Genomic DNA, 13,327 nt, shown 5'->3' with positions numbered 1-13,327 from the left:
TGTGTTGTGAAAGGAGTTGGTTGCAATGAAGCAATATATGTAAACGTCGTGCACGATGCGGCCGTTTTTCAAGCGTCTCACTGTTTGTGACGTCATATCTCTTAAAATATGTGTCGTACAGTGTTTTAATATTGAAGGCACATGTAGTGAAATATGCCGACACTGTCTGCGAATTTTATTCGAATAGAGGTTGTAGCAAGAAGTAATAAGCTGGAACGTCGTGCGTGATGCGAGAAGTACAGAACTTTGTCTTGGCACTGACCATCCTATGGAATATAACAACACGGACTTTCTGGCGAGCACTTCCAGCTATCGGAGTAGTCTTTCAACTCCACAATAAATTCTTTTATAACCAGTTACGCTGCTATGAGTTTTATTTTTATTTGAACTATAGGCCTATTTCAGCCACAATAAATTCTTTTATAACCAGTTACGTTTTATTTTTATTTGAACTATAGGCCTATTTCAGCTATACAGCCGTCGTCAGGTTATCTGTAATAGAACATCTTACAAATTTTGTATATTTCCTGTGTGACACTTGAGTTACTTTTGCATAATATGATTTTACATACATTTTCAAGTCCTGACTTCCATGCTCCTAGCGTTGATTGTGTTACGCGTATTTGTTTACTTACTACATTTGTGTGTGTGTGTGTGTGTGTGTGTGTGTGTGTGTGTGTGTGTGCGTGCGTGTGTGTGGATGGGTGGGTAGATGGGTAGGTGGGTTGGTGTGTTTGTGTTTGGATGTTACGGGCTGCCATTGGTGGGGTCATCAGCGGCCGCTTTCGTTGTTATTTTAGTAGTAATCAGTTGTGTGTCTCAGCATGTATTGACACTTCATTAATCATGGTCAGAAATAAATCCATTTTCCATTTGAAATTTCGTGACAGCAATTATGACAGATGATCAGCGATACTGACATCAGCTTGTTGAGAATTCTGTGAGCGATGTCATTGGGTTATAATGAGTGGATATCTGTGGTGCTGTGTTACTTAAATTTTCTCTGGTTTTATTATGATTTATCGAGGACTGGTGGTTAATGTCACCAAAGTTTCCGATACAATGTTTATATTTTATGTCAGTTGGTTTGTTGAGAATTAAATGTGGATACTTCCTTGTGTGTAAATATGTCTCGATTTCCTCCAACATTTCAACTGGAAATTAATTTTATTCCTGATCATTATTAATGAAGTGCCAGAACACACTGATCACTAGTAAAAATAGTAACGAAAGAATATAGTCAGTAATCAAATAGGAAGCGAGAGAATTAGCGATATTGCATGGAAGTCGAGACTTAAAAACGTATGTAAAATCATGTTATTAATAAGTAAGTCACATGTCATATAACAGACGTACCAAAATTTGGAAGATGTTCTATTAAAAAAATAGCGTGATGATGGCTTTATAGCTGAAATAGGGTTATAGTTCAAACAAAAGTATTGCCCATAGCAGCGTAACAGGTTGTACAAACTTTATTATGTCCTAAAAGACATTTATTACGCAGCAGGCGCTGAGAATTACAAATTGTTTTCATACTGGAATAGTGTTACTAAGGAAGCTGTTGAAATTAAATTATAAAGTAACATTATAAATAGAGAGTTTCTCTGAAAACCAAGGTTTTAAGTTCGCTTGCACAGCGTTTACTTACTTCAGTTTTGCCTTGTAAATGGAAGGGTGTGCTCCTGTCTAAATATCGTCGGTTGTCGACGATGTCGTCCGGCTGCATGCCCGTAAGTTATCTGAACATTGATTACGCCTAAAGAAACTGAAGTTTCACGAGTCAAGTTGTTCTGCTGAGGAAAAGTATTCTTAGTCTATGCCAATCGAAGCCGGACGTCTTTCTTACTTCAGCCATCCGGAATACTTTTGCAACCTTTGCAGGACAATCCTGTTACTGCATCACACCCAATTTTCATATAGTCTTCCCGTCTTTGCTTAGTATCAGCTTTCATTTTGCTTTTGTTATCCGGAAACCATCTACAGTACTGAGTATCCTGCCCATTCCATTGAACTGGAACTCAGTCACAAGGACTAAGTCGTCTGCTTGCCTTAGCATCGGTTGTTGGTTCCCTATCACACGTGTTCACTTTCTCTCTTTCCCTGTTGCTTTTACGTACAAGGTATGATACTGAATACTTTCACACATGCCTCACACACTTCTCAACATAAATTTCCTTCCCCTTTTATTACGCTCTCTTTAGTGTTCATAGATACTACGGAAAACTCGTCAGTCTATGATGTCACGAGTCTCGTAACTGTGGACATTCTATTACACGTTACATTGTCGAAGGCTTCTCTATCCGTACAAATAATAAGAAAACAATTGGAACTACTGCTTCTATGTTCTGCACTTAGCATAGTCGCATTTCGTAAGTGATTTCCTTGATTTTTACGTTTAATCTTCTTGTATATCTAGGCCTTTGTTTTTCCTTTAGTTATCGCTTTATCAGTTTGTTTAAATGTCTTATTCTACACGATTGAACCTGTTCGCATTTAATTCCTAATTAAAGTAAGCTTCCGGCTTCCTGTTTCATTCTATACACATGCACGTGTTTTCCCATCGACAAGAAGGAATATTTCGTTACTCATATACGGCTTTCGTGCCTCTGCTTGCAGTGATTAATCACGGTTGCTATTTTCATTGTATTCACATATTATCTATGCAAGTGTTTAGAATTTATTTTTGAAATGCACATGGTGTTAGACAACCTTCTGAAACATTTGTATGAAGTTCAAGAAATTGTGTAGCTAAAATCGTTTCGTTTTTTTTTTTTCAAATTTGTCTTCGCTCTTTTACTCTTTAGAAGCGCTGTGAGATGCACGCCTTGTTGTGTGTTAACATCATGGACAAGCGTACGTAAAAAAAGTTACATTTATTATTCTGTTTGTTTTGTTACTAGTTTAATATTATTAATTCATCTCATAGACGATGCATGATGGACCTTAAAACATCCACACATCGTAGATTTTTCGTAACCTTTGTGGAAGAGTTATCCCATCTTTAAAAAACTTTCTCTCTGCATTATACATACGACTCTTTACGTTTCACTCAAGTGGTGGCACGAAATGCTTGTTAGAGCTATATATTCCTCACACAATTTTCAAAACGTCCCATTAATGTTTACAAGGTTCATAAGCTACGAAAGCGCTTAGCTCGGTAGTTCCATGTAGGTATTTCATTTTAAAGTTCCTCACACATAGGATTTACGATTTTCTCTGTTGTCGAAGAAACATCATCAGTATATACGAGTAATGAAAATTTAATTTCCTTGGAATTTTTTCTTTGTAATTAGTCTTCTGGCTGATCAGATGCAGTCCGTCGCGAATTCCTCTTCTCCACCAAACTCATCATCTCAGAGGAAAACTTGCAACTCCTCCATCATTTGTTCGATATATTACAATCTCTGTCTCATCCTCCAGTTTTTACCCATACATCTCTTGCAGACACTATGTAAGTTAGTCCTTGATGTCTTAATACATGTGCCATTGTCCAGTCCATTCTTCTTGTCAATGTTTTCCACATCTTTCTCTCTTTGTCCTTTCTGAGGAGAAATACCGCATTCCTTATCATTTCTCTAGCACCACATCTTAAACGCTTAGATTCTATTCCATTCTTGTTTTCCAACTTCTGTACAATGTTACGCTGCAAACAATTCTCACAGTTTTCTTTCTCAAATTAAGTCCGATGTTTGGTACTAATACATCTCGTTTCATAAGAATTTCCTCTTTACCTGTGCAAGTCTGCTTTGTATGTTATCTGTGTCTTCCATTTTATTTGATCACAAGTCTTCTAAAGCTCTGTTAAAGTCTAACACTGAATCCCCTGTCTCCCATATCGACTACCATTTCGTCTTCTACCATGTCACCAGACGGATCCTCCCCCTCGTAGAACCCTTCACTCCTATCTTCCATCCTATCCATCCTCATTTCTGCATTTAGCAGCGGTATTCCCACTGCACTCTTAATTTCATTTACTTATTTATTTTTGTTTACATTTCAAGTTCCGGAGGACCAAACTGAGGAGCAAATCTCCAAGGTCATGGAACGTGTCAGTACACGAAATTACAACATAAAAGTAATAACAGATAAAAATAAAATGTTTGAACCTGAAAAATGTCAAACCATGAGTTTAAGTAATCGCAGTCAACAATACAACAAGAATCAGCTTAACTTTTCAGGGAACTCATAGGCAGACTAGAAGGAATGACCCATGAGGAAACTCTTCAGTTTCTATTTGAAAGCGCATGGATTACTGCCAAGATTTTTGAATTGGAGTGGTAGCTTATAGAAAATGGATGCAGCAGTATACTACGCAAGTTTCTGCACAAGAGTTAAGGAAGTCCGATCCAAATGCAGGTTTGATATCTGCGAAGTATTCACTGAGTGAAAGCTGCTTATTCTTAGGAATAAGATAATATCGTTAACAAGAAATGACAGTAAGGAATATAAATATTGAGACACCAATGTCAAAATATCCAGACTCCTGAAGAGTAGTCGACAAGAGGTCCATGATTTTACACCACCCATTGCTCGAATCGCCCGTTTCTGAGCCAGAAATATCCTTTTAGAATGGGAAGAGTTACCTCAAAATATAATGCCATACGACATAAGCGAATGAAAATAAGCAAAGTAGACTAATTTCCGTGTCGAACGATCTCTTCCTTCAGATATCTTTCGAATAGTGAAAATTACAGCATTAAGTCTTTGAACAAGATCCTGAGCGTTGGCTTTCCACAACATTTTACTATATATTTAAACATCTAGAAATTTGAACTGTTAAGTTTCACTAATCATATGTCCATTCTGTAAAATTAATACATCAGGTTTTCTTGAATGGTGTGTTAGAAACTAAAAACTGAGTCTTACTGTTATTTAGCGTTAGTTAATTTTCTAGAAGCCATGAACTTATGTCATGAACTGCACTATTGCAACCAAGCGAATGTTGCACACAACATCCTTTACTACCAATCTAGTGTCATCAGCATATAGAAATATTTTAGAGTTACCCGTAATACTGGAGGGCATATCATCTATGTAAGTGATGAATAGGAGTGGCTCCGACACTGATCTATGCCCCAACCCCCCCCCCCCCACCCCCCGCCATTTGACCGTACCCCACTTAGACCCCACATCACAGCCTTCTCAACACTGTGAATAATTACCCTTTGCTTTCTGTTGCTAAGGTAATAGGTGAACCAATTGCGAGCTACTCCCCATATTCCGTAACGGTCCAACTTCTGGACCAATATTTCATTATCAACACAATCAAACACCTTAATTAAATAAAAAAAATGCCTTGTGTTCGAAACCTTTTGTTTACACCATCCAGTACCTCACAGAGAAGTGAGAATGTAGTACTTTCAGTTGTTAAATGACTTCTAAAGACGAACTGTACATTTGATGGCAAATCGTGTGATGTAATATGATGAATTATCCATACATACACAGCCTTTTCAACAGCTTTAGCAAACACTGATGGCATAGAAATATGTATAAAATTGCTACATTATCCCTTTCCCCTTTTTATATAGCGGCTTTACTACTTAGTATTTTAACCGTTTAGGAAACTGACCTTTCCTAAAGGATAAATTACAAATATGGCTAAATACAGGCCTAACATGGGCAGCCCAGTACTTTAATATTCTGCTAAGCACTACACCATCAATCTTGCCATCGTTTCCTTTAATTTCACGCAAGTTTGTTTTAATACTTCCGTATGGTGAATCTGTCCATCCGATGAATAATTCTTCTTCCGATTATTTGCATTTTTCCTGCTGCCATTTCACGTTTGCTCATCGCACTGTTTTAAAATTTATTCCCAAATACTTTGGGTTGCTGTATTTCTGTCTCATTCTACACATTTATGTACCCCCTTCTTTCGTCATTCAATTACAATGCATCTGTTATTACCCAGGCCGTCTTCGCATCATCGCACCAACTTCTGTGATTGCTTTTTTTTAGAGAACTGCCTACTGTGATATTCAGCAATGCAGTACGTCATTCCAAACGCATCTCGTCATTTCTCACTACCTCCACAGCCTACTTCTTCCCACAATGACTCTTCCGAGCAATTCTGTTAAACTTCAGTTTGCTCTACGTCATTGGCGTTGATTTACTGTCGATTCCGATGAGCATAATTATAATTCTACCACTGAGCTGTTGAAAGTAACTTACTCTCTGCGTTACCTTCCTATTAATGACGAACACTGCTCCCATTACGCTATTTTCGATGCTGCTGATATTTCACTATATTCTTGCGCTATCTTTCTTGTAAGTTCGTTGTCCAAGATCTTACGTAGAAATTGACTGCAGTTGTCATTTCCGTCACAGTACTGCCTAACGTCCCCGACAAAGAAGTGCGAGGGCTCTAATCGGCTACTTTCACCCTGATGCATATACCGAATAGCCATTTCAAGAAAACGACAACCGGAACTACACTACTGGCCATTAAAATTGCTACACCAAGAAGAAATGCAGATGATAATCGGGTATTCATTGGACAAATATATTATACTAGAAGTGACATGTGAATACATTTTCACGCAATTTGGGTGCATAGATCCTAAGAAATCAGTACCCAGAACAACCACCTCCGGCCGTAATAACGGCCTTGATACGCCTGGGCATTGAGTCAAACATAGCTTGGATGGCGTGTACAGGTACAGCTGCCCATGCAGCATCAATACGATACCACAGATCATCAAGAGTAGTGACTGGCGTATTGTGACGAGCCAGTTGCTCGGCCACCATTGACCAGATGTTTTCAGTTGGTGAGAGATCTGGAGAATGTGCTGGCAAGGGCAGCAGTCGAACATTGTCTCTATCCAGAAAGGCCCGTAAAGGACCTGCAGCATGCGGTCGTGGATTATCCTGCTGAAATGTAGTGTTTCGCAGGGATCGAGTGAAGGGTGGAGCCACGGGTCGTAACACATCTGAAATGTAACGTCCACTGTTCAAAGTGCCGTCAATGCGAACACGACGTGACCGAGACGTGTAACCAGTGGCACCCCATACCATCACGCCGGGTGATACGCCAGTATGGTGATGACGAATACACGCTACCGATGTGCGTTCACCGCGATGTCCCCAAACACGGATGCGACCATCATTGTTGGATTCATCCGAAAAAATGAGTTTTGCCATTCGTGCACCCAGGTTCGTCGTTGAGTACACCATCGCATACGCTCCAGTCTGTGATGCAGCGGTAAGGCTAACCGCAGTCATGGTCTCCGAGCTGATAGTCCATGCTGCTGCAAACGTCGTCGAACTGTTCGTACAGATGGTTGTTGTCTTGCAAACGTACCCATCTGTTGACTTAGGGATCGAGACGTGGTGGCACGATCCGTTGCAGCGATGCGGATAAGATGCCTGTTATCTCCACTGCTAGTGATACGAGGTCGTTGGGATCAAGCACGGAGTTCCGTATTACCCTTCTGAACCCACCGATTCCATATTCTGTTAACAGTCATTGGATCTCGACCAACACGAGCAGCAATGTCAATATAAGATAAACGGCGATAGCGATAGGCTACACTCTGACCTTTATCAAAGTCGGAAATGTGATGGTACTCATGTCTCCTTCTTACACGAGGCATCACAACAACGTTTCACCTGGCAACGCCGGTCAACTGCTGTTTTTGTATGAGAAATCGGTTGGAAACTTTCCTCACGTCTGCACGTGGTAGGTGTCGCCACCGGCGCCAACCTTGTGTGAATGCTCTGAAAAGATAATCATTTGCATATCCATTCTCATTTAAGGTGTTCACGAAGAATATTACGCCCTTCTCCAACTTGAGATCTGTGGGTAGTAATTCAGTGATCTAGATTCATTCAAAAGAAACACGAAGCAGCCCAAGCATTCATATTTAGGTTTTTTTCGTGATTGCCCCAAATCGTTCTAGGCAATTATCTTCGAAAGGGGCGGTCGATATCCTTACCTGTCCTTGAAACTATCAGAGATTGTCGACGAGACTTGATAAACACTAATCTTCCTTCTTTACTTTTTTTTAAGCAGTCACTGGTTGTGTATTGCATACTCCTTCGTGTTTTACTGTTAGTGAACCGGTGTTGGTGGTTCAAGCGACTGTGCTACTTTCTGATTTACAGCAATGACAGACACGGGCAAGTACTTTGCTATCACAGCTGAGGAGGTGGCGTACGTCAGGAAGCAGCTGGGCACCAACGAGGAGGACATCAAGACGGCTGTGACGTCACTGCGAGAGTGGCTCAGGTTGCAGCCACACTTACCTGACGCCGTAGGTCAGTACCCATGAGGTCGTACGTGATGCCTTCGTAATGTACGTACCGTCATCGTAGCTGATGTAACTACTCTGATGTAATGCTTTTGTTCATGCAAATATTATTTCTCCCTTCCATTTCCATATCTGGAACAGCACTGACTTACTATAGTTTTATTGACTTTCCCTCCATGTTTCTTCACATTTTGCAAGTGTAAACGTAACTGAACTGTAATTGATGTGAACGAAGTTTCCAGAATGAAATATTCACTCTGCAGCCTAGTGAGTATGCGCTAATATGAAACTTACCGGCAGATTAAAGATGTCTAATAAAGTTTTTTGTTGTTAACTATGGAAAAGAAGGATATAGTTTCATGCGCAGCTTGACAAGAAACTATGTTCGTTTCAAATTTACTTCTGTGTTACTACATCACCGTCTCCATTTTAGTTTACGAGAAATATTGAGTTGCGGTCTTCAGCTTTAAAATATTTTATACCCAAACCTTATGTTTCCATTTCCTTAGGTTATCTGTTCAATGACTGAGAATGCTCTACTGTGCTATTGCTCAATTTTATCTTCTGTTATGGGTTCTACGTTTAGCAGCAACTCCTATGTAGAACACAGTGTTCTGATTTTGAGTCCATATAACCAACTTAATGACTCATTTATCAGCCAAAACTAAAAAAATTACGTCGTTTCTTAATAGTTCTAGTGTCGGAAGTTTTGCATGGCAAAACTTCTGCCGATCTGATAATAAATGATAGACGCAGTACACTTGACCCAGTGTATTGAGTGTTGCTAAGTACTTTTAGTCTAGGGTTTTTCGCATTTTGTATTTATTTGTTGCTTCAGTAAGACATGACACGTGGACGAAATCATTCCGTTACTTAAGGCCATAAAGTTAGTGCATTAGGCTAACTGTGATGAGCTATATTCCTTCCATATGAGCGCTTACGTGTTCTGTTTCCTGTGTCGTTAATGTCCTTGCTCATGTTGGCTATCGGATAATCTGTGTTTCAGACGACTCCCTCATCGAGCGCATGTACATCAACTGCAAGTGCAGCATGGAGAGGGTCAAACTGGGATTAGACGCTTATTTTTCCCTGAAAAACAGAATTCCCGAGTTTCTAATGAACAGAGATGCAAGAGGAACCGACATCCAGTTTGCAATGGAGCACATGTGAGTCCCGACTTGTCTTCATCAGTTTAATTTCATGATTTAGTTATTACTAATTCATTCAGGAATTTTTTGCTCTTTACTGGAATGGATTTATAATACTACAGAGAACTTGCGCCAATGTTTAGACTGTAATCATGTGTAAGGGTATGTTATTTTGTAAATTCTCAACGAAATCATGATATTACAATTTTGTCGAGAGCAGTAAAGTCTTTTGTACAACCAAAACAGTTAAAATCAAATGAAAAATGAGTTCTACATTTTATATACAGTTCAGCCTTCTAATTCGTCGGATTTTTTAAATGTGTATTTCGGTGTCAGTGTTCGGTAGTTTGGTTAAGTTGCTTGAAATGGTACGCACATTTAAAAACTCGTAGAGAGAAACAAGTATTTTTAAAGTTTAATCGTATTATCCGTTCAACACAGATAAGTAGTAACGAATACTTTACTGCCGTGACGTAGAATTTACACTGTTTACGTGCCTCTAAATATCTTAATACGGCCACCGCCTCCTCCTTCGTTCGTACATTTATTCTTCACCATTGTTGACAGCTCACGCTCACTTTTTGGGCTCACTCTGTTTGTATGATGGTCCGAGTCACAGTTTTATCCCACCAAGAAATTTCAGAAGAGTGCACAGTACATTGTGGCCGAAGGATTCGCTCTGGATGCGTACTTCGTTGTTTGTTGCTGAATGAGGTGGCGGAGCGGTTAGCACACTGCACTCCCATTCGGGAGGACGATGCCTCAAACCCGTGTCCGGTTTCCAGACTTAGGTTATCCGTTATTTCCCTAAATCGTTCCAGCCAATAGTCGCGATGGTTCCTTTTAAAGGCGCCGGCCGATTTTCCTCACTATCCTTGACACAATCGAAGCGTATGCTACGTCCATATTGACTTCGATGCCGACAGGACCTCAAACCCAGTATTCATTCCTTGTTTGTTGCTGTATTTCGTAAACTGTTACTTCATGTTGACTGCATGTATTATCCTCTTTCCCGTATGCATGTATTAATAGGAGTATAATGTCTCCTACAGCAAAATGATGACGATGCCACGACTCACAAAGGACGCGTACCGCGTCCACGTCATCACCGCAGTGGACGAAGACTCAATGAATATAATTTGGGCCCCATATGGTAAGATCCTGTCCATTGCTATGGAAGTTATGTTCGTCGAGGACTATTCTATTGGAGATGTGTGCATCATCGACATGGCGAACGTAAATGCTGGGCACGTAGTCCGGGCGGACATCAACATCATCCGCAATCTCGAACTCTGCTACAAGGTAATTTCAGTAGCCTATTACATTCATACCTAACAGACTGAAAGTGTAGTATGTATGGAACTTTCGGGCCTTAAAACTGTTTACCAGACTGTAAATCGAACGCAGGTATAAAGGATCATATATGTTCACCAAATAAGTTTGATGCCCAGCAGAAATATAGCAGTAAGCGAACCTCCTGCCACAGAAATTAGTTACTATATTAAGGTGCGCGCTTGCACTTGCAACTGTATGATCAGAGTGCAAATTATAACTACAACAGCCGGCCGGTGTGGCCGAGCGGTTCTAGGCGCTACAGTTTGGAACCGCTCGACCGCTATGGTCGAAGGTTCGAATCCTGCTTCGGGCATGGATGTGTGTGATGCCCTTAGGTTAGTTAGGTTTAATTAGCTCTAAGTTCTAGTGGACTGATGACCTCAGATGTTAAGTCCCATAGTGCTCAGAGCCATTTGACCCTTTTATAACTACAACAAAATGAATGAAACACACTGAATAACAAATAACAACCATTTATTAAAGTAATATGTACACAAATAAATATTCGGCGCCAGTTCGAGGGGAAGGTGTGGCAGTGATGTAAAAGTTCAGAACGTAAGTCTCAGTCTAGCTCAGTGGATGATGGCTATCCAATCTAATTGTAGTTTAGCCTCTACTGGTGTTGCTGGCAGCAGGCTCAGTTAATGGATAAATTTCTCGATCCTTGGTGATGATTGCAAAAATATGACGATAATTCTTCATAACTCCTGGTGAGTCGCTGATGACTTAATTAGATCTGTGTGCCAAATGGAACTGGAGTTGAAACTTCCTGGCAGATTAAAACTGTGTGCCCGACCGAGACTCGAACTCGGGACCTTTGCCTTTCGCGGGCAAGTGCACTACCGTCTGAGCTACCGAAGCACGACTCACACCCGGTACTCACAGCTTTACTTCTGCCAGTACCTCGTCTCCTACCCTCCAGACTTTACAGAAGCTTTCCTGCGAACCTTGCAGAACTAGCACTCCTGAAACAAACGATACTGCGGAGACATGGCTTAGCCACAGCCTGGGGGATGTTTCCAGAATGAGATTTTCACTCTGCAGCAGAGTGTGCGCTGATACGAAACTTCCTGGCAGATTAAAACTGTGTGCCCGACCGAGACTCGAACTCGGGACCTTTGCCTTTCGCGGGCAAGTGCTCTACCATCTGAGCTACCGAAGCACGACTCAGACCCGGTACTCACAGCTTTACTTCTGCCAGTATCAGATGCATTGTAACTGAATGACAATAGAAGGGGTACATAAATGTGTAGAATGAGACAGTTTTAATCTGCCAGGAAGTTTCACATCAGCGCACACTCCGCTGCAGAGTGGAAATCTCATTCTGGAAACATCCCCCTGGCTGTGGCTAAGCCATGTCTCCGAATTATCCTTTCTTTCAGGAATGCTAGTTCTGCAAGGTTCGCAGGAGAGCTTCTGTAAAGTTTGGAAGGTAGGAGACGAGATACTGCCAGAAGTAAAGCTGTGAGTACCGGGTGTGAGTCGTGCTTCGGTAGCTCAGATGGTAGAGCACTTGCCCGCGAAAGGCAAAGGTCCCGAGTTCGAGCCTCGGTCGGGCACACGGTTTTAATCTGCCAGGAAGTTTCATATCAGCGCACAGTCCGCTGCAGAGTGGAAATCTCATTCTGGAACTGGAGTTGTTGGCAACTGAGAAGATGACTAATCTTTCTAGATCCATTATGGATCGTGGGACGACGGCTGGCATGAACTTCCTGATGCAATAATTTACCATCAGCTGTATGTGTTGTAGAAATTTATTTTATTTTATGAACTTCTATGTGCTACCAGTTTTGGCATTACATTGATGCCATCTTCAGGCACCACTCGTCATAGTCGTAAAATCGCTGTACATGGAAGGCGATTGGTGGCCTGGCGACACAGTCTGGTAGCACGTAGAAGTTCATAAAATAAAATAAATTTCTACCATACATACGGCTGTTGGTAAATTATTACATCAAGGAGAAATGATGACTGGCCAAGGGAAGCAGTGCAGCTGCTTAAATCTGCGGTCTCCAAATGAAAGAAATACCCTGAATAACATAATTTTAGGGTCACTTTTTCCAAACCCCATAATTGTGATCCATTTAAACGAAGAATTTTGGAACACTAAAATCATCCTCTTTACTGACACAAAAGTGTGGTGATCTGGGACGTCACATTTGGGCTCGACGAGTCGTTAAACCAAAAGTGTCGACATCTGCTGCAAAACGGACAGAGCTGAAAGGCTCACGAGAGGTGTAAGACTACGCTGCTGCTCTTGCCCCTACTACTGGGGATATGAAATCGGAAGGGTGTCAGGAGGTTGTCTGCCTGCAGGCGCCTAGGACTCAGTCAGAGTTTGCATGTCTATTGGTATATCTATAAAGTGCTCAACAAAGGTGTACTAATGGCAGCGAGGGTGTTGCCGAGTTGAGGGGTCTAAGAGTGATCCTTTGCCATTTTATTTATGCATATGTGAAATTCACACATCTCTGTGATCATGTCACAGGAAGAAGCGAAACAGGCGGGCTGAAAAGCCATAAGCACACTCTGCTGCTTTGGATCACATATAAAATCCACCGAATGGTTTTGAACAGTCCCTTGTGGTTCCAC

At 41.0% G+C, this 13,327-nt stretch overlaps 1 protein-coding gene across 1 annotated transcript in view; it reads left to right on the top strand.

Moving 5' to 3' along the window:
• Positions 1-13,327, top strand: part of LOC124613984 — a 140,488-nt gene that overhangs the window by 46,702 nt on the left and 80,459 nt on the right. The window contains exons 3-5 of the mRNA XM_047142771.1: positions 8,107-8,259; positions 9,259-9,418; positions 10,453-10,702. Of these exons, the coding sequence (XP_046998727.1) occupies positions 8,109-8,259; positions 9,259-9,418; positions 10,453-10,702 (561 nt within the window). The 5' untranslated portion in view covers positions 8,107-8,108. The remainder of the gene's footprint in view (positions 1-8,106; positions 8,260-9,258; positions 9,419-10,452; positions 10,703-13,327) is intronic.

Source organism: Schistocerca americana, chromosome 4 (genome assembly GCF_021461395.2).
Source record: "Schistocerca americana isolate TAMUIC-IGC-003095 chromosome 4, iqSchAmer2.1, whole genome shotgun sequence".
Classification (NCBI taxonomy): Eukaryota; Metazoa; Arthropoda; class Insecta; order Orthoptera; family Acrididae; genus Schistocerca; species Schistocerca americana.
Note: the sequence above shows the minus strand (reverse complement) of the source record. Positions and strands in the feature narration are given on the sequence as shown.